Consider the following 21,994-nt stretch of genomic DNA (forward strand, 5'->3'; position numbering starts at 1 on the left):
CCAAACCACTAATTATTGGGATCTTATATTTGCTAGGTCTGTTTGACTTGTCAGTACACGGTGGTTACGACACAGGAAAAGCTGCGTGACTAACAGAACACACAGTATCCTACAATAACTATGTTAGCCAGTAGGACACACACACACTTTACAACCTTCCCACATGGAAATGCCAGTCTAACTAAAGGGCTACAGAGAAATCCCTCACTGTGCATTCAAAGTCCAAACTGTCTTCATAACGGAGAGTCGTCACCACAGTCAGCTGTGCCTGCTGTTAACAATTAACTGCCACTAGAGTGCTGACATGGAAGATTAACTTTGCATCTGAAGTTATCAGCACTTCTATTGCTTCTTCAGGTCCAGGGTTATCTGCTGTTAAATGACAGTTAAAAGAGTGACAGCAAAAGGGGGGAGACAGGACAGATTGCTAAGGAAATAAATAAATCAAATAACTGCAGATATACTCCTTTACTGAAGGGTTCTGTAACTTCAAAATAGCACTTTACTGTATGTTTGTATGTCCCTCGTTTATGTTTGCATATCACAGCCTCAAAATGTCTGTAGACTACATCATATGCTGAGAATATTTCCTTTGTCATCACTTTGATTTTGCAATTGATAATATTTGGAGACAAAGACAGCAGCTTGTGTCATAAAGGGCATTACAAGATATCATTTTTGATTGTGTGTGTGTATATTATTGACCCTCTCTTCCATGTTAGGACATGGCCGGGTACAAGCCGAAGGTGATTTCTCTAACCAAGAGGCCGGGTCATTCGTTTGGCTTCTACTTGAGGGTGGAGTATGCTGTGGCCGGTCACCTGGTCCGCTGCCTGGAAATGGGCGGTCCAGCTGAACTGGCTGGCATGAAAGACGGAGACCGCATCCTGCGGGTCAATGGAACATTTGTTGATGGGCTGTCACATTCAGACGTAAGTAGGATGTGGAATTACCGCAGTGCAATTAAATCAATCAGAACTCTGAGATATGGAGCCCCAAAGATGATAAGATGTAGAAGCTTATTCATTTGGAGTGAAATACGAAATGTAATACTTTCATCAGTCATCTGTGAAGCACTTTGAAATGCACTAGCCTGCATTAATTAAAGGGGCTATACAAATAAAGTGTACTTGATTGATGGTCAATATGCCATTTCTAATTCCATGCTGCTAATGTGATAACGACATGGGAATACCCATTATAGCAGCTTACCACCTAAACCTTTTGAGCTTAGTATATTTAACATTATGAGAAGATGCAATAAATCACACACAGGATGTCCATTGTAGTCCTTGATGAAGATAAGAGACCCTTGAAGATGATGTGAAGATAGAAGTATGGTGTCTGTCAACTTCAAAGTGGCGTCAGCATTAGATTGCTGCTGCTAAGATGTTTTAGTTACTGTGAGAGTGGTGAGGAATTTCATGAATGTTGTATGCGGAGAGTATATAACACACAAACAATTAAATGTGTGTCAAGACGCAAAATAAAAGAGGAAGTAAGGAGTCGAAAAATTAACAAGCTAGTGACATTTAGATAGAAGAGGAGTCTTAATCAATTCATCTGATTGGTGATAAAGTAAAGAAATGAAGAGATTGTTGCTTTTTTAACGAACTGATTAGAGGTCAAATAAATAGTAAAATGCTTTATATTCCTGCTTAAACACAACTTTACTCATTAAACTAGTATTATGAGTGTATTGTGTATTCTGTTATATGTTGGAGTACATTTTGTCAGTTTTGAGGCTCCATAGGATGATTGAATTGTACTGTTACAGGCATCGTTATGAAAACACTTCTGCTGTGTATGTGTTCCCCCGGGACAGGTGGTGGACATGATCAGAAACAGTGGAGCATCGGTCACATTTCACATCCTGGATGAAGCTTCCTACGAGCAAGCCAAAGCAACGGGAGTGAACCTGTCCGACCCTCAGAGCACACCAGTTGCCAACGGTGGGGCCAAACCGGCTCTAAAGCCCAAACTCTGCTACCTGGTTAAGTCCAGCTCAGGCTATGGGTTTTCCATTCGCTCAGTCAAAGGTGAGATGACGAGACGGGTTAAGGAATGTCAATTTTGGGCATATGATGAAAAGAATGAAAGAGTGCTTTAAAAAGCACTAAATAACGACATACAATTAAACCTGTTTAATTAATCTACCCATGTGTGTAGATTATACGATGAAAGAGAAAATGTAGGAGAAATTGTAACTACTACATTGGCTTTATTATTGGTTAAAAAAAAACTTTTGTAATTCTTTATCCATCAGGAACAAGTCCGTAATTAGAATAACTTCTGGGTTTGCCAGATTGTGAAAGTTAGTTCAGATGCTCCTCCAGAATGACTCTTTGTTGTAATGCATTTAGATCTTTAGCGTGTCCATTGAGGAAGCATTTTGATTGATATGTATAACATATCAATAACTTAAATACATACGAATGAAGCAAGCTTGTAGGACTTGTGGTGAAAGTCAAAACAGCACGTCATTTGCTGTTTGTGATTATATTGGCTAGAGGAAAAAAGGGGCGGGGTTTCAGTCAGAAATGGCTTTCTGCCAGAAAACCCTACATTAAAAGCAAGTGACATATCCAAGGAAAATGAAAACAAGCCAAAGTGATTTGCACAACCTGGCCACCAAATAATGTTGTTATTAATGGCTTATAACTAATCTATAAAGTAGGCTATTACTATTTGTATGAGTCCATTTAATCTTTGCATAGCTTTCATATCTGCTATAACATCTTCTCTAGGTGAGCAGGGTTTGTTCATGACAGAGGTGACCAGAGGAGGTGTGGCTGACAGGGCTGGGGTCAGTGTCCACGACCGCCTGGTGGAGTTTAACGGGGAGAACGTAGAAGGCTCCACACACGATCAAGTAGTGGACAAGATCAAACTGGCTGGCGGCAGCAGCATCATGTTCCTGCTGGTTGACGAGGAAACAGACAGGTACTTCCAGAACAAGCATATGAAGATAAGAGCATCGTTAGCCACTGCCAAGTATCTCCCACGCAAGCCTCGCATCATCCAATTGACCAAAGGACCTGATGGCTATGGCTTCCTGCTCAAGGAGGAGAAGAAGCACCAAACAGGCAATGCCATATGTAAATATCACAAACAACTGGTATTTTAATGCAGAGAGAAGGCTGTGCTTTAACAGTGTGCTCGTTGACTCCACGCAGGCCACTTCATCAAGGACTTAGACAGAGGCAGCCCAGCAGACAAAGCAGGTGTGAAGGAAATGGACAGACTAGTAGCTGTGTACGGTAAGGAGGTGGACAGATGCAGCCATGAGCAGGTGGTGGACAAGATCATGCAGAGTGGAAACAAATGCTGCCTCCTAGTGGTGGACAAAGACACGGACCAAATGTATCAGCAAGTGAGTCAGAGTGCCACTGTCAAACTTCAACAATAGACTGCAGACCATCTAAATGTCATCGTTGTGTCCCTCACAGGGCCAAGTGTCTCCTATAGTCTTCTTGGAGGAGGTTTCCAGCTCACCGCCCAGTTACAGAGAGGCCCTCAATTTACCTGCTCCTGTCAAACAATCCACACCCGTTCAGAGTAGGAAGGAGGAGCTCAAGCCCAAACTGTGTAAGATGGAAAAGGCCTCAACTGGCTATGGCTTTCACCTAAATGGCATCCAGGGGGTGTCTGGAAATCACATCAAGGAGGTATAGGAAGTACAGAAATCTCCAGCATTTCATCATTTTCATATCAAACTGGTGACAAAACACTTTGTTTCAGGTGGTTAAAGGTGGAGTGGCCGACAGGGCGGATCTGGAGGATGACGACATTGTGGTGGAGGTCAACGGGGTGAACGTGGAGCGGAGCAGCCATGATGAGGTGGTGGAGATGATCCGCAGCAGTGGCAACTCTCTGGAGCTGCTGGTGGCTAACGAAAGCGTCTATGACCAACTCCAAGCTAAAGGAGTGACCATCACACGCCTGCTGCTCGGAGAAACATCTTATGCTCAGGTCCACACTGCAGACACTCCAGAGGAAGAGAGACACGAGAAGGCCAGACCTGAAACCCCAACTGAAGCAGCAAGAGAGAGGGTGAGTGGTGCTTTGTAAAGCCTCACAGGTGATATATTTCACTAGCTGTGCGGCTCCAGGGATGGCAATGTCGGGTTTGTCGGTCTGTCCACCTCTGTGGTCCAGACTGAAATATCTCAACAACTATTGGAGGGATGTTTTGGACAGACATTGATGTTCCGCAAACAATGAGTCCTAGTGACCAATCACCAGCAACACCATGAGGTAATCATTTATGGTTTTGAGTGAAATGTCTTGTCAACTATTGGATGGATTGCCACGAAATTCCATACAGACATTTATGTTCCCCTAAATATGAATTGGAACAACTTTGGTGATTGCTAGAGATTTCATTAGCGCCATCTTCAGGTCACACTTTGAATCGGTTCAGTACTTTGGTTTATGAATAAATACCTGCAAAACATACGAGACTCCCCATGAGTGTTAGCAGTGGTTTGTTTTGTGCCGTTTCATGTCATGTCAGTTCTTTTCTATCTTTTCAACGACAACCCTTCATAGAGAAAAAAAAATGTAAACTGTGTAAAATAATTGTGATTTTGTTTGCCCTCTGTCTTCTAGACGCCATCATCTTCATCTGAAGAAAGTGCAGATGAGAGACTCTGAAAAATCACCGAAAGGACCCGCTCTCCGATTTGGCCTTTGTCAATCTAATGTTGATCCATCATTTACTCAACAATCAGCTGTGTAGGCTTCAATCATCCAATCGACATCACAGGAGACAAGAGATGCAGAAACAAAAGGACAGTCAAGACTTTTGAAATGTACTGACAATATCTGGCAGGATATTTGCATGATTAAAGGCTGAGAATACTTTTCGTGAATACTTTTGTCTTCCTTTGATGAAAATAGTAGCTCTACTTAATGATCTGAGCAACGTAAAACATCTACCAAAGCTTAAGAGCTTCAGCTGTTATTATCACCAGTACATACTGTGACCTTTCATGTCTGTTTTTCTCTGTGCAAAGACTGCTGCCTTCATTCAATGTTCTAAAAGGAAATTAAATCAATGACAATTTCAACTAACAACAAAAAATGAAAACATACTATCTGAAACAAGCTTACTTTATGAGTATTTGGTTTTATTCACAATTAACTGACATATTTTGCTTCAGGGTGGAGATCATGAATGCCATCTTGATCTTTTCCTCGTATCGTCCTTTCACACTTCATTAGCAGTGAAGCACTGATTTGCTGTGAACAGTACAGCTCCAGAAGATCGTTCTGGACGAAATAATAATCATTTAAGTCTTTGCATTTGCAGGTAAAATGAAATTACTAATAGTAATGTCTGTTCTGCAAATATTTCAACTCAAGAAAGTCCACTTTCAAAGTGTTTTGCTAATGTGCTCCAACAGTTCCCCATCACTTGCATCCAACAATCAGCCATTCCTGATTCAGGAACAGGCATTCGATATAATTATCTCCCACATATTAAAAAAAACAACAACTGATCTCTGGATGTCAAGATTCAAAGTCACCCAAGGGTCAGTAGTCAAATCCGGGGGGGGAGGGGGGGGATGTAGGGCATCAGAAGGCCATTTGTTTCTCTGGTGCCTGTTTGTGGGCGAGATAAAGGAAGAGGATGCTGGACAAGGCGCTGACCAGGAAGATGACGTCAAACCAACGGTGGTAGAAGTTGAACTGCAGCTCTCCCAGAACCTCCGTCACGATGGAGCGATACTCCAGCGGCATGCTCATACGCATCAGCAACACGGACGATACAAAATACATCCCCTGGTGGAGTGAGACAGGCGGAGAAGGTGTTGCTTTATCTGTTGTTTGGAGGCTGTGCTCTGTGTTACAAGATAACTATAAAGCAACACACTCACCATGATCTGAGCGAGGACGAGCACGATGACATTAGACGACTTGCTGCTTGATATTGCATAGAAGAACTAAAAAAAAACAACAAGGAGCATTAAACCGGTGGTTGAACAGCATCATTTCAAAGAAAATATCACATTTATTATAGATCTGTAGCCATTTCAACAAGTATCATGTGATAGTTTTACCTTAGTGAGGGTGATGAGTAAGCCACGAATGGAGGTGACGATTATTATCCCCACCAAGATGAAAGCGATGTGTTGGGACCAAAACTTGACCTGAGAAGCGGCGAAAGAGAATAAATGAAAAACAAAGCAAAACATGTTTTAATTGGGAGTAGGAAAGGAAGATGACAACTGTCAATCATTCATCGTGTATCTATTTAAATGTAAACTTACTGCCATATTCTGAGAGTGTTAGTTATAACGCAATTAAATAATTAACTACGTGGGAAAAGATTGAATGCGATCATGATCAGGTACGCAGCAGAGAAAGCAGCAAGAGAGACGACAATGTGCTGGCAATTATCTTTACAGATCATGCAGTGAAACATGTGACTATTACTGCAGGTGTGTGTGTGTGTGTGTGTGTCTTACATCAAACTGGATGCCCAAGTAGTTGACTGTAATTTCAATACCCCGCGTCACTGGATCCGTCTTTCCAACTCGATCAAACACAATGTTTATTGTGGCCTATGGTGGATAGAAGGGGCATTTTGAAAAAGACACAAAAGGTACTTTTCTTTTAACTGCACCTCAAACAATAAGAAAAACACAACAACATGTGATTATCTAATTGGGCCGTAGCACTCACAGAATCTATGTGTGAGGTGAGGGAAAGACACAAAGCCAGAATATAAGTGCGAATGTTCTCACCATGAAGATTTTCCAAACACAATAGATGGAAAAGAAGTAGCCGAGGAAATTGAAGTACTTTCCCTGGAATGTCTTCGAGTACTCAATTCGCTCCTAAAGATAAGGAAAGGTGGTGGTAAAGCATTAAGTAATCATTTATCGCATGTCGGAAAAGGTGTGTGTAGATAGAAGTGTGTGTATGTAATGTCAGCAGGTACCATAGCCTGGCCCCAGTGCAAATGTCAGTTCACATGTGGGCATCTGCAGAATCATTCTTTATCTGATCTGATTGAACCATGTGATAAGTCAAGAGCAGACCTGGCAGTACGCCATCAAAAGCTGTTTGTTTACAAGGTCCTGTGATGTTATCCTGCATGTGAGGATATATAGTAATAAACCTGACTCTTGACATCTTTTATAGAAACTGATTTGTATTTATGTGACAGATGTTTAAGTAAAGTTGTTTTATGTTTAATAGAACCAACGTTTAGGTTTAGTGTGGTTGAACCAGCAAAAATCAGCAAAACTAGAATGAAAGAGAATTAAGATTGCAGCTCTACAGAGCTTTTAGCGAATTGTTTTACAGCACGTTTACTGTACGATTGAGTCTTAGCCCCGCTACTTAACTCCAAGTCCAGTAAACACTGGACGAACATTCATCAGGTGCACAGAACTACGACTCCAGTGAGACATTACTGTAGATGTGTGTGTTATGGATGTGATAATACTTAATTGTAAGCTAACAACTTTATAAATTGGTGTATATAATGGCAGGGAACACAAACTAGCATCCACGCCTGTACACAGATTAGAAGCTGATAAAGCTCCAAACTGATAGCCGCAATTAAGAATGTGTTTTGGGAGATGACTCTTTGTTGACGGTCCTCGGTCGTCAAAGAAACTGCACCACAGATTATACTTTGAGCCTTTGGTTTACAGAGTCATAAAATAGTCATTAAAGCATACTTAACCTGTGTTTGATCACTTGAGAGTTGGGACAACACAATGTTGATATGCGTCAGCAAAGAGTTACTTATTTACACACCCAGCAGTTATGGAGCAACATTATCATTCCTTTGGATCCTGTTTGTGTCTTACTGCTGAATGTAAGTCCAATAGTAACTCCTTTTTTGTTTTTTCTCCACCAACTCCTGAAGGAAATATCTGGCTCTTTAGCTGCTATATACTCTTTTATATAAAAAAAACATCAAATACATATGCTTTATAATGTCCACTAGCAAGTCTCTAACTGTGTCTGTCTGCTGATTGGTGCTGAGCAGGCAGTGTGCATTGTTTTTGCATTTCCACCTGCATTTTTGCCTGCATGTTCTTCTGTATTTTTCTTTTTTATTCACTCTGTTTCTTCATAGTTAAGTGGAGCACAGTGTGCTTGCGCGGCCTTGTGTGTGTGTGTGTGTGTGTGTGCATGCACGTGTGTTACCTTAGTGGCTTGCAGATCCACAGTCTCAAGAAAGAGTTGCCGACTCAGCTCCTCTAGAGCATCAACCTCCTGCTGGATCAGAAATAGGTCTGGAGGGAATAAGTTAAGGCTGACATCCACTACAAACACTGTAAACAATTAGTACACAGTTATCTGGTAACAGACATTTGGAAATCATAGTCCATATAAGTATAAAGGATACTTTCGCTGCCTGTTTGAGTAGAGGTAACACTCTTGATCATGCCCCAGAATCCTGTCTGTTTGTTCTGGTCTTCCCCACGCTGGTACATCTGCCTCCTCGTCATGGCAATTCTACACACAGAGAACAAATTGCAGTAGTCAGATAATTTGTTGTATTCATTCCATCAACAAGATAAGTAATACTTTGTATTCACCGTTTCTTCTTGCTGACAATCATGTCCATAGTCTGGAGCAGCCGCCTCTCCAGAGCAAGGATGTCACTTTCTGTTACATTCCTTTGAAAAGAACCAAGCAGGAAGCATCAAAGCAATGGCCGCATGCGTCATGAAAACAACAATATGTCATTCCCGACAATAATGTCTGACGCATATAAACAGACTGAGATTAACAAGCTGTGTGATGCGGCTGCTGAAGGTAACCTGAGAGAAAACCCACAGCTTACCTGAGGAAATAGGACATGTATGTGTAGGGACAGTTGACCGCACCAAACCCAGACAACAAAGCCATGAGGGTGACTCCGATCACACCAACACGACTGATGAGCTGCTCAATGGACAGGATGCCTGGGGAAAAGACAACAACAGACTGCCAACAGTGTTTCACTTGGCTATCAACCACCTTTACAGACGAAGGCCTCTACAAAGTATGAGGAACAAGAAACGAGGCGTAAAGGTGCGCAGAGAGGAGACCAATGCACACTGACCATGTTTTGGACTCAGGATGGGGAATGGGTCTCCCAACTTCCAGAAGAAATACATGAAGGTAAACCACACCATACAAGCGAACAGAAGCTTCTGTCTCTGTACTACACACAGACACAAAGAAAACAGCTTTCTGTGACATAATGTGTGAAATTACAACCGTCAAAAATTGCGTAATACATTTTTAGCATTTTCTTTTCAATACCCGGCTAAACAGCTATACTTACACAGGCGTATGTTGCTGACAACAAAGTATCCGATGTAGAAAGGCACCACGAAGATTAAGACCAGCAGAATCACATACAGATTCAGCTTCCAGTGAAAATACCTAGAGCTGTGGCAAAGACAAGACAACAATTGAAAATTATTCATCTGCAAGGAAGCAGCAATACAACAGAGTTATAGTCCACAGAACATGTACTCACTTGCTACTTAAGGCACCCAGGATCTCAAAGATGATGAGCTCAAACATGGTGCAGGAAAAAGCAAAAGTGATGGAGAAAACCACCTGGACGACATACTGTCGCACCTGTCAACAAACACAAAAGCAGTTTACAGTTAGTAGAGAGGACGTCCAGTGCTTGATGAGGCCTACAGCTCTATTGGAGATAACCAGGTGGAAATGCACTTGTGTTTAATAACACTGTACCTCATAATCTTTAAACAGCCGCCGCATAAAGAATAACCAGCCAAACCCAAAGAACAGCACCTGTGTTGGAATAAATTAGTTATTTGGAGAAAGATGTGGTCCATGAAGAAACACAATAAAAAGTTATTTCCAGTTGAATCCACATAAACTGCTGTTATGCTGACGTGGGAAGATGTTAATCTCGATATTGAGTAAAGTGTGTCATATTATGAAATTAATTTAGATAGACACACCATGTCTACAGGACGTTGAAGTTCAACGTTGAGTAGATACTATTTTAATACGTTAGCTGGCGCTGTATGAACTAGTTCAGTGAAAATAGCACACGTTGCGATGTGTCGACTTTATTAATAACTCACTATCAACGTTACCTGTGAGGTGAACATGATGACTGAGTCCACCAGGAACGACATGGTGATATCTGTAAAACAGCCTTTAGTCCGCGAAATAAACTGACCGTTCAGGTGTAGCAGGGTAGAGGACAGTTATAATTCATGCTAATGTGTAAAAAAAAAGTCGGGATTCAAATGTTTATGTCACTAATGAGCTCATTTTAAGAGCATTTGTTGTTCAGCTGTCAAATTACTACGGTAGCCCATGTTGTTACGTCATCAAAATGAGTCCGATAAAATACACTTCCGTCGCACAACTGAGACGTCTCAAAAAAAGAAAAGAAAATCGCATGATACGATGTACGATGTAATACGATGATTCATGAACCTTGAAACATTTTTAAAAGCATTTTTGATTGATAGTAAATCATGAACTTGGTTAACGTTACTTTCATTAACGTTCTGAGGACCTTTGTTACGCTGTAGTATTTACCGTGTTTGCCTACAGAGGGCGACAAAACTGCTACTTTTCCCCACAACCAAGAACAAGTTGCCTATACTTTTACTAATAGTAATAATTATAATAACGATGATAATAATCGGGTTTTTTGTCTTTAAATGTCCATAAATGTATTGTTATTTTCTCAATCCACCTCTATATTTGAGCGTGTGAGTCCCTCATGAACACAACAGTTTCTGCCAAAGTTAGAAAAGATTTGGTTTGTTTACTTCACGTGATTATTGTTTCTGTAATTATTGCTTCATCCTTACTCTTCTAGACAGTGCACTCTTCACAACGAGTACTGTTTGATACTTGAATCTATAAACTGGACTACTGCAAATACGTTTACTTTGATATTTTTACATAAATGATTCTACAATTAAATTGTATCAACATTGTGGATGCACGTAAATTAAACATTTGTATGCGTTTATTTATTTTTATTGATGATTTATCTCCGGACAATAGAGATGAGTTGGAAGTGAAAGTTGCAGGGCAAATTAACAATTTTCTCCTGTGGTAGGCTATTTCTGTCATCGCATACATGGGCCACAATGAAATCCTAATTAATAGAACAATTACTCAATTGTAACTTTTTAAAGCGTAAAAGCATTAATAGTGGATCAAATAATTGAAATCTCCACCTGTATCACAAAACAATATAAAAAGTGACACTGGAGGGCGCTGTTTAATCCAAACTGCGCGGTGGCTTTGGCCGCACTCATAAACTCCACTGCATCCAGAGAACTGGAGGCTTGGAGCTGCCACCGGCTGGTGTTCATTGTGCTGAAGGGGCGCAGAATAGAAAACACACGGAGGAGTAAAAATAGTTTCTCGCTTGGTCTGGAGTGATGTTTCGAAAGACTGCTGGGTTATAAGGATGTACAAGATGTTGCAGAGGTAGAACATCTTCAACCGTTGGCTTTTACCTTTTGCATTAGGACAAGTAGGTGAGTGTCATAATTCATGTCATAATGTATGTGACACGGAATAGAAAATATAGCCTAAATCAAAAATAGTGGAACCTTTGTGTAATTGCTGTATATCTGTGATGTTATTTGACTACAATACTTTTATGTCCATTGCAAGTTTAACTTAGTCAGTGATGTGGCAGAAAACAAATCTGTTCAAATTTTAAAGAGCTCTGACACCCAAGGATAATTTATTTCTGATCTATTTCTCATATGAATAGCTTTGTATTGCATCTTGAAATATATTGGTATAGCACATGAGGACTTCTTTTGCATTGCATTGCCTCCCACTGAATAGTTTTCTGCATGGTTTTATGCAATGTAATGTATGTATGTAATGTAACAGTATCTAGTGAACTCATGAGCTGAATTCTCTCTCGGAGTATAGGAAAAATCGGACTCTTCAAAGTTCTTCCTGTATCACTGTGACCACCAGTTATATAATTTAAAGGAGCGTTTGAGTTCATGTTGGGCTGACTGTTACTTGTGACATTCTCAGTACCGCTCTTTCTCCTCCCTGTTAAATGAGTGATGAAGAAGATGATGATCCAGGCCTCCTGTAGGAAAGGTGTGCAGGTGTGTTTAATCCTCCTGATGGTGGGAAGACTACAGGGTGAGTCTGCCATGATGAAAATGCATCGAACAACTGACATCGAGAACTCGTGTCACACCAAAGTACATACATAATATTATGTAGGTTTTTTTTATCCATATTATAATGTTGTTGTTTTTATTTTGGTAGGTGTTTCAGGCAGGGTAACAGCACCAGCGCGTTTAGAAGCTCCAGTGGAGAAGCCCTTCACTCTCACTTGCAGCGTCTTGAGGGAACGAGGTGAGTCTCTGAGGCAGGTGCGTTGGCTGGATGTCCAAAACCAGACCCTGCTGAGCTACCAACCCGGCAACAAAGACAGTGTGAGCGGACAGCAGTACGTGGAGCTCGCCTCCTCGCCAAAAGACACCTCAGCCATCACCATCCGCAGGGTGGGTTTCCGTGACGAAGGCTGCTACACCTGCATCTTTGACATGCATCCTTCCGGTTCAAAGCAGGGACAGACGTGCCTCACTGTTACCTGTGAGTAAGACCTGTAATGACCACACATTTTGTGAACAAGGACGCAATTAGTTACAGTTTAGACAAGATGAATGTCTAATCTTGTTGGTGCCTATATTGAGAGCAATTTAAAATGAGTATCAGTGTATAGGTTCTTGGTTCTCCAGTGCCAAGGTTTAAAACCATGTACTGTTACGACATGCTGGCCTGTTAGAGAGCTAGAAATGCAGGGATGAAGCAAAATCAACATGCGGGTCTCTGACATTTATTCAACCCTGAGAGGACAGCTTTCGATGAAACATGAGGTCTTTTTTGGCCCAAGTGTCTCTGCTATTGTGACATGGTTGTGACGTTCTTGAACCAGGTGGGAGAAGCATCCATGTGAGGCCAGGATGAGTAATGATCACGGTGACACACAGAAGGGAGACTGAGATATATCGAGGAGCTCAATTATCCAGAATCGGACACCCGAATGAGATCTGGCCTCTGTTTGATACAGGCATCAGTGTCATTCACATCCATTTGTTTATGAGTTTGAGGAATTATATTTCTTTTAAACCAGATGCATCTATTGTATTAGTGTTAGTAATATAGATGTGCAGCCACTTTGCTAACAGTTTGTTGACAGCTCTATGGAAGTTATCGTCAGTTCGGGTGTGAATTACAAATTGGTGGCTGACGCAAACAGTTTTTCCCTCTCTGCTGCTCGTAATTACATTTTAAACAATGTTACGTGAAAGTAGCATCGCTGATATTGGAAGTCTGCCCCTTGCCCCCGCCCTTTAAAATGAAACAAAACCAATACTCCAGAAGACTCCAGAGACAGTTACTCCTCCCTACAACCTCAATATCAATCCGCTCTGGGGATTTACTGAGAAATATGTAACCCCCCCCCCCTAACCTCTCAGAGGCTCAGTCGGCCATATTAATAAAGAGCAGTGCAGCAGTGGAAGAGAAGGAGGGCTCATCTTTCTAAGCAGAAACAGCTGTTGCAGATTCCAGTGACTGGTTTCTGTTTGGGCTCCTCGTATTTCTGAATATTGTCCTGTTTTTCACTCTCTGTCCCCCTGTTGTCCTGTTTTTCTTCTGTCTTTTCTCCTCATCCATCATTCTACCACTGGATGGTGGGCTCTTTTCTTACTCCCAGCTCAAGTCACCGTTGAAAGCAACAAGACAGCAGTGAGCGGCAAGAAGGCCTCCCTCTCGTGCTCCTACGGTTTGCCTGAGAAGGTTCAACAGATCATATGGAAACACACGTCTGCACAAGGTGACTCCACAGAGGTGGCCTCCTTCGCAAAGCGGAGCGACCCCATGATAGAGCCATCGTTCCAGGGAAGAGTCTGGCTGAGTGCCTCCCTGTCAGAGAGTCAGCTCACCATCCAGCCTGTCGCTATCCAGGATGAGGGCTGCTACACCTGCCTGTACAACACACATCTCGACGGGCCGAAGACGTCCACAGTTTGCCTCGTCACATATGGTAAACTTCTTTTGACACAGCTCCCATTATTGATGATTATCATATTACATTATGTAAAAGTATGGCCCACACAGAAGCCGAATAGGTGAGGAAAACTTGAGGAAAGAGCAGGTTATGTACAATATAGTGTACATACTGTCTATCAGTCAATGTTTGTGTTATAAAAAGTGAGATTTCGCTTTACTGTATTGAGCAGGAATGAGGTCATCAGGCTGGATTAAAGGATACGTTTCTAAAATGACATTTTAAAAGAATCGTTTGATAGTTTGGTTAATTTTTCGCTTTCTTGCAGAGAGTTAAAGAACAAGATTGATACCCCTCTCGTGTTTGTGCGGTAAATATGAGGCTACTGCCAGCAGCCGGTTAGGTTAGCTTAGCATAAAGACTAGAAACAAATAATACATGACATTACATTACATTACAGTCATTTAGCAGACACTTTTATCCAAAACGACTTACAATAAGTGTATTCAACATCGGTATTCAACAGAACTACTCGTCACCAGAAGTCATAAGTGCATCTCCTTTTTTAAACAAGCATCTACGAGCATAAACCAGAGCATAAGTACAGTGCAGAAACAAACTAATACAATAAGTGCAACAAACTAATACGAATACAATAAGTGCTAAGTAGAAGTCTTGAAGAGGTGAGTTTTCAGTTTTTCAGCCGAAAGATGGGCAGCGACTGCCACCACTGAGGGGCCAGGACAGAAAATAGCTGTGACCGGGTCGATCGGCCGCAGGGACCTCTGAGCCTCGGGGCAGCAGAGCGAAGTGGTCGGGCGGGGGTGTAGGGCTTGACCATGGCCTGGAGATAGGAAGGAGCTGTTCCTTTCACTGCCCTGTAGGCTAGCACCAGAGTCTTACACTGGATGCGAGCTCTTACAGGGAGCCAGTGTAGAGAACGGAGAAGGAAAGTTGTGTGGGAGAACTTGGGGCGATTGAACACCAGGCGAGCTGCAGCTTTCTGGACAAGCCTGTTGAAATAATCCTTTCAGCTCGGTGTTTCTTTTGCGGAAAACCAAAATCCCTCTGCAGTGGTTCAGCAAGGAAACACTGTCTGTGAAAACTCAGACAGATACCCACTTTATCTGATTAACTCAGACTACTGAAGCCTCATATTAGCTTTTCAAAAAAAGAACAGAATCCATCCTTTACTCACAAAATACATATCAGGCTGATGGGAGTTCATTTGTTTGTTGTTGAGGCATTCTTTGATTGAAGATATGGACCTGTTGGTGGTGCTAAATGAATTGTCCAGTGATCAACAATGTTATTAGAAGTCTTACTGAATTTCTGTATCAAATTACACACAAAACCTCATGGCAAACCATCAAATTGACATATTTTATTCTGGACTTAAGTGTTGGACCAACAGACTGACCCATATTTCCATCTCTAAAGCCATGCTGCTAAATGCTGACATTCAGGGCAGATAAATTGATTTGTTGTCAATGCTTTTGTTCTCACTGCAGTCATCTCCTTTGTTGCTTTGTTTCACAAAAATGTCACTTTTATGTTAACCTCACTTGCAATTTTTTTCTTTTTAAGAGTTGTTCAGATGCACATTTTTGCAGAGGTGTAGTAGTGAGTGACTATGTTAGATGTGGGAGCTGGAAAGACATGAGCTTGTGCGGGATGATGGAGTCAGACATGCACGTGAATTCAAAGAGACCCAATTTTGGCTTTTGTGTCTGCAGGAAAGACAGGTGCCCCTTTGGATTTCGACAGGAATGTTTTTGTTTTTTCTTCCTGATTGTAGCTGCTGAATGTTTTCATGATATATAGTAAGGCTAAGCTGTCGGCTGGTTTGTTAACACACAAACACAGAAGAGTGTGTCCATGTAAAGAATGGAGCATTCGAAAGAATGATGGAGGCAGGGAGTGAGGTCTGGATGCATGACTGTGTCAGTGTTTGCAGCAGACAGAGATCCCTTCTGTGCTTTGTCTCTCTCTTTGCTCATGTTCTCCTGCTCCCTTTCTCTGACAGTTATCTCAACAAACAGTTGCGCCTTTGTTTGAAATTGAACTGTACAGTACAGTAGGTGTTTCCAGTAGTGAAGCACGATTAGCATTAATGTTTTGTATTTTTTCTTGCTGTGTATGGCTGCCAACAGTCTTCCACTCTCATCCCACCCTGGATGATGTGACGCCCCCTCCTTTACTCCCTCTCTCACACATGCTGTCCACACACAGCGGTAGATAAAACATGCAAAGGCACATGATCTCAAAGGCACATTTACATCTGGAGTAAGTCACTGAAATAAAATGTGTTTCTTCAAAGTGAGACAGAAATAGTGATGAACTTACAGAAAATGATCACCCACATAATATGCAGCTTTACGGAGCTTTATAGGGAGAAATATAGTTAGGAAAGTCTGTGGAATTTCATTTTCGCAAACAGCCAACTTTCACACCAGCTTTGTGCTCACTCACAGGTCATTATGGTTTTGGATTGTTATGAAGATGTTTTCCTGTTGTGGAAATCTGATGCGATCCAGAGCGATGGAGGGTGAAGCTCACCAACTAGAACTCCGAGAAGACGCTGAAACTACGAGGGCTGAATATCTGTGGCTGAACGTAATTCTTGTCAACAAAAATGTTCTCGTTTCCAGTGCCTCACATTCCTTGCTCAGTTTCAGAGCGAGAACAGAGAATTGAAAACAGCCAGAGATTTACTGATGGAACTCAAGAGTACATGAATTCACATTCCTACCTGATCAAAGGCTTTAAGGTTTTGCTCAGGTATTATCTTAGCAATTTACCCAAAGACACTTTGAACATGTACAATACAAACTAAACTACAATCTGGATTTCATATGTGTCATATACGTCGACCACAGTATGAGCTTGTTTGTGTATGCCAGTGTGTTGTGATTGTTCTAGTTTTTTCTGTGTATTTCTCCCAGTGCTGCCCAAACCTCAGGTGAGCTACAAGACCACCTCTCCCGGTGTGATCGAAGCCAACTGCACCTCAGTGTCACGGCCTCCAGCAGAGATAGTGTGGAATGTGGAGAGGGATAACCGCACCATGGGCCCCCCTGTGACAACACAGCTCCCACAGGGCGATGGGACCACTCTGGTCATCAGTACGCTGACTGTCCGATCCGGGCTGCTGAAAGACGTGTCCATCAAATGCTTGGTCCACCACAAAGGGCTTGAGTCACCGATTGCTGTATCCATGAACACTAAAAGTGAGTTGGTCTCGGTGAACCGTTGCTCCAATGAGATACTTGACCTCAATAAAGCATTGTTTCTTTATTTGTTCTGGCACAGTTATTGATGCCCTCATCACATGAGATATATTTGGAAAAATAAACTTCCTAAGAACACTAAAGAAAGCAGAGATCATTGGCGACTGTAAAGGACACATAGCGTGCACATCCCAAAAAAACTTAGACAGGTGCTGGATAAAAAAAGAACAATCTGAAAACCAAAGTCAGAAAAAAGATCTGCACATTGTACTGATACTCACACTAAATTAAATTGAACAGAGCACCGTACCGATCAGAGAACTGCCAAATAAACACCAGAAAGTTAGAGTGTAATGTATTACGTTGTACTGAATCTTTGTTTTTTTTGTTTTACAGTGTTTTGGTTTTCTATTTTGGCCCTTTCCATGGAGACATGCTTTGTCACGTATATGTGATGTGATGTTTGTTTGACAGCTGACGAAGATGATCAATTTGTTGCTTTGTTAAATTCAATTCATTCGGAGCTATTAGGACTGCGGTCTGACTTTTGCACACTGCAGTCTGTAGAAATATGGAAGATCATAAAACTGCTGATCGTTTCACTTTTCTTCTCCCTCCTAGTTGGGACGGCTCTCACCATCCTGATCTCTGTCACTACGGTGGCTGCCCTGTTGGTCATGTCCCTCTGCTTCTGCCTTTGGAAGTGTTTCTTGCGCAAAGAAGGTGAGATCCTATTTGTCACCAACAAGTGATCTTGCCAAGTGTAACATCTTGTATCTACACACCCTTTAGGCCATTTAGATAGAGATGTGCAGAGAGGACAGTGGGGATATAATTCTTGTCAATCTCAAAAATATGGGGCCTCCACTCACACTGTACTGCATTCAGAAATTAGGCGGTGGAGAATGAGGGAGAGATTAATAGATTACATCTCAACCAAAAAACACCAGCAAACAATTTGTTACCTACAACCAACCACTTGCTAATGGCCAGGAGCAGTTTTATATGGTGGATGTGGTAGCTAGTCGTCCAGAATCAGATGAGTTGACAAGAATATTTTCATCTTTTACAGGACGAGAAAGGAGATATTTTGATATCGGAATACTCAACCTTTGTTGACATGTATTTGGCATACAGCAGGAGATAAGTGAACAATTAACACAAGGGCACAGGATTGTAACTTCATTTATTTCCCGTTATGTTAACTGACAGGTGATCAGAGGTATTGACTACGCTGGGAATGATTTTGTGGCACTTTTTGTGTAGTGCTGTAGCTTTCCTGAAGCTGACCTCGCTCTCCTGGCTTGTTTGGGAAAATGTCTACAGATTCACAACTATCATTCTCTTAAGAAGTAATTTGAAGATCAATAAAAACACATTTTTAGGACCCCAGAGAGGCTCTGTAACCTGTTCTAAGGCTGTATTTTCTGTTATTAGAATACCGTAGTGACAAACGTCAATGCGACCCTCACAATAGTAATATTTGCTGATGTGTTAAAGGAGACATTTGGAAACTTGCTATAATATCAGCATGAACTAAACTTTATAGCTGCATTAATCAATGTTTTTTATATGAACAGTGGGTCTCCATTTCTCATTAACTCTGCAGAGCCTTTTAGTCTCTTTTAGCTGCAACAAGCGGCTGTTTTCAACAAAACCAAAAGCTGTGACGAACCAAACAACAAACTATAGCTTGTGAAAATGCTGCAGCGTTAAAGACACAGCATTCTTCTGAGGTCGTTCAAGTCAACTGGAGCGAACAACATTGCTCCTCATTCACATGGTATCGTGTTTATATCATCTAACTCCTGAGAACATGACTGCCTTCTTAACCTTTTTTTTCTACCTGCACTCCGTCTGCACTTTATTCGCATGTCCAATCAATGTTTTCTATCTGCAGGAAGGAAAAGATCCATGGCATTATTAGTGCGATACAGAATAACACTGTTCACAGGCAGCACATCAGCAGAGCTCAATCTGGTGCCTTAGACAGGACAACTGAGACAGGATCTGGAGTGATGAGCTCTGGTGCCCACCTAGCCTTTACAGCACATTAGAAAACTGACGTTTAGTGTTGGCATTAGATTGGATTCTACTCAATTACTCCACTATTTTTTTTCCACACATGCAAATGTTAACAAACGTCTTTATAACATCTATGTGTGGCTTTCTTGATTTCTATTTTACTTGCAGCAGACTTTTACACAGGAGACGTTCCTCATATGTGAGGTGTGCCGTCGGACCCGTCTCCTACTGCCGCCTCTTGCTCCGAGAAAGGCTTCCATGTTGAAACGTAATTTGCTAAAATGCTTTAACTATAACTGTGTTATCCAGACTTCACCACTCCAGATCATGTATTGTATTAGCTCAGAAAATGTTACCATCACAATGCAATTGTTGCTTTGTATAATCCTACAGCTGAGATGTCATAGTTTGCCGTACCAGTGTGTATAGCTACTGAATGTGCAGCTGTGATGTCACTTGGTGATTTTTTAAAGAGCAGTCAAACGATTTCAGGTTTGGATCTGAATTTGATGGTCCTCATTAATAGCGTTGTCATGCTGTCGTAGCTGCACCATGTCGGATTTGAAATCTTATTTTTCTTTCTGAAAATGTATGAGAAACTATTCTCAAGAATATGAGAAAACACTGAACTTTCAAAGAAAAAAAGTATCATGCGTTCTTCCATTTGTCTCATTGTTCTCCATGTATTTCTTTTCAGCTGATTAATCTCTCAGAGGAGACCAGACGCTGTAAAGAAGGGGCAGTGTTTCTCAGAGTCACCCTTTGCAGAATTGTTTCCCTGCATCATCATCATCATCTTGGTACAAAGGGAAGATGTTCTGACACACATCCATAGGATGACAAATACAATCCTATTCATGAACGCCAACTGTACAACGATGTATCTCTTCTGCCTCTGCCCCCGACTCTTATATAATCTCCAGGCTGTCCTCACATGAAGTCAATAAGGAATCATTTTCTCTCTGGCTCTGTAACTGATTGAGTCGATGGCCACACTCTCTACAACATACAGCAGAGTGACTCTGTGGCAAATTAAAGTCCAATATTGTCCTTTAAATACTTCCCACTGTTTGTCTCCGTCTTTTACCTGGTCCTGAAAGGATAAGTGTGGTGATAATACATTTTTTCTGATTCAACAAATCCTATGAAAAGACTAAAACCAACAATGAATTGATTCCAGTAACAACCATAGTCTGTGTAACAGTCTGATACAGCATGGCCCTGCATTGTTGTTCGAAAACTGTTAACAAAAACTCATTATGAGCTACGTGATGCACCGATGACGAGGACATGGGCACTGTAATTAATATACTGCTGAAAATAGTCCCCAACAAATGTCATGTTTACCCCAGTTTCAGTAATAATTGTTCAAAACTATACAGGGCCTTAAATAAATGATTATTTCATCAAAGGCTCACATCTTAGTTACAGTAGTTCCCCTGACAAACTAGCATTGTGGAGGACACCTTTTTCTGTATTTTAATGGGATTTGTTTTTTCAGTAGGAAACATAAAGAATCTGGTGAGCTTTATCCTTTAAATAACAAAGCTAATTGAAAGTATAAGCTCACCATTGAGGTTTTACTTCTCAGCCGAAGGCCTACGTCACTTCTGTACATTGTTAAAGCTGGGTGAGGTCTTCACTTGTTCAACTAAGAGGGCTGCAGACTTATGTCTTGTTTGTGTAATATCTATTGCAAACTTTTCTACATGTTTCAACGTCTGTGTGTGTGTGTGTGTGGTTATTGGTTAGGGGTTAAATTCCACGGTCAGGTAGCTTGAATCAATTCCCTGAGGAAGCTACACTGAAACCTTTTTGGTGCCCCTGAAAGGAATGCATGTCTTGCTGCCTTCGTGTGTGTGAAGATGTGAGTGAGAGCATACAGGTCGGGGTGTGGAGAATCGGCTTAGGGGTTTGATGATGGTTAAATGCCAAAATGCTCATTTGTACGTTGCTCTGGATCAAAGTGGCACCTAAATGCCTAAAATACAGTGAAGCTTTTAGGTTATATCATGTTTGCATCTGTACAGTATACAATGTAAGCTTTATGCTGAAATATTATTGTATATCAAAGCATATGAATCGGTCACCATTAACAAGACTTTAGACAGCATTCCTAGCTTCACTATGCACACAACACTGATTATAAGCTCAGAGCTTATACATTAGAATAATTATGGATGTGGAAATGTGGTTTCAGAACATTTGTTGGAAACAAATTGAAATGTATCTGGCCCTGTAGCAGAGCAACTACAGTCAAGAAAATATGAAATGATGCATTGTGACCGACGATGTAAAGTGTATGTGTAGTGAATGCAACAAATAGACAAATAAAAATATTTAAAAAGTATACTTTTTTGAAGCTTTATCAAATTAGAATCTTTCATTGCCACTCTTACAGCTTCTTCAGCTCAGCTTTGTACCTCTCAGAAAAACATGAAATTATTTTCCGATGTGCCAAACCTTGCTGCCAGATGCTCATTTTTTGGTGCCTTTTTCATCAAAAGCCAGATGGATGGTGATGGACCTCGCAGAGCAAATAAAACACACATACACACACGTTGAGCACACACGTTCACTCACTGAGCCTGCAGCGCATGGCAGTTCTCTTTTGATTTTATTAGTTATGTTAACTCAAGCACGGGAAAAACTCAATCAGCTCCCAATATCATGGTTGTTAAAAATAAAAACATGATAACAGTTTGGATCACATATACAG

The 21,994-nt window shown here is 41.3% G+C and overlaps 3 protein-coding genes across 10 annotated transcripts; 2 read left to right on the top strand and 1 right to left on the bottom strand.

Annotated features, from left to right (window-relative positions):
* Positions 1-725: 725 nt before the first annotated feature.
* pdzk1 (PDZ domain containing 1) lies at positions 726-4,656 on the top strand (the record flags this gene model as incomplete). The annotated part of the gene is made up of 7 exons (XM_079276700.1): positions 726-932; positions 1,826-2,039; positions 2,748-3,098; positions 3,177-3,373; positions 3,450-3,668; positions 3,742-4,053; positions 4,612-4,656. The coding sequence occupies 7 exons, from the start codon at positions 726-728 to the stop codon at positions 4,654-4,656; spliced, it is 1,545 nt and encodes a 514-aa protein (XP_079132826.1).
* Positions 4,657-5,126: 470 nt separating this feature from the next.
* On the bottom strand, positions 5,127-10,319 carry LOC306783279 (Golgi pH regulator). The gene is made up of 14 exons (XM_079276864.1): positions 10,095-10,319; positions 9,724-9,783; positions 9,500-9,603; positions 9,302-9,408; positions 9,077-9,178; positions 8,816-8,936; positions 8,568-8,648; positions 8,375-8,484; positions 8,173-8,261; positions 6,753-6,845; positions 6,474-6,569; positions 6,066-6,155; positions 5,883-5,948; positions 5,127-5,787 (listed from the first exon to the last, which is right to left on the bottom strand). Exons 1-14 carry the CDS (start codon positions 10,134-10,136, stop codon positions 5,581-5,583), a joined length of 1,368 nt encoding a protein of 455 aa, XP_079132990.1. The 5' UTR covers positions 10,137-10,319; the 3' UTR covers positions 5,127-5,580.
* Positions 10,320-11,320: 1,001 nt separating this feature from the next.
* On the top strand, positions 11,321-21,589 carry LOC306783770 (OX-2 membrane glycoprotein). Of its 8 annotated transcripts, none has more exons than XR_013772311.1 (8): positions 11,321-11,507; positions 12,066-12,141; positions 12,271-12,600; positions 13,727-14,056; positions 16,966-17,250; positions 17,872-17,973; positions 19,444-19,543; positions 19,973-21,589. XR_013772311.1 is itself a non-coding variant. In XM_079277573.1 (7 exons), coding segments are annotated over exons 1-7 (1,140 nt in total). In that variant the 5' UTR covers positions 11,321-11,502; the 3' UTR covers positions 19,981-21,588. The 8 variants fall into 8 exon arrangements, 1 of the variants encoding a protein (XP_079133699.1); XR_013772312.1 differs by having other exon boundaries at positions 12,069-12,141; XR_013772313.1 differs by having other exon boundaries at positions 11,321-11,503; positions 12,028-12,141.
* Positions 21,590-21,994: the final 405 nt, after the last annotated feature.

This window comes from Melanostigma gelatinosum (assembly GCF_949748355.1).
Source record: "Melanostigma gelatinosum genome assembly, chromosome: 10".
Taxonomy (NCBI): Eukaryota; Metazoa; Chordata; class Actinopteri; order Perciformes; family Zoarcidae; genus Melanostigma; species Melanostigma gelatinosum.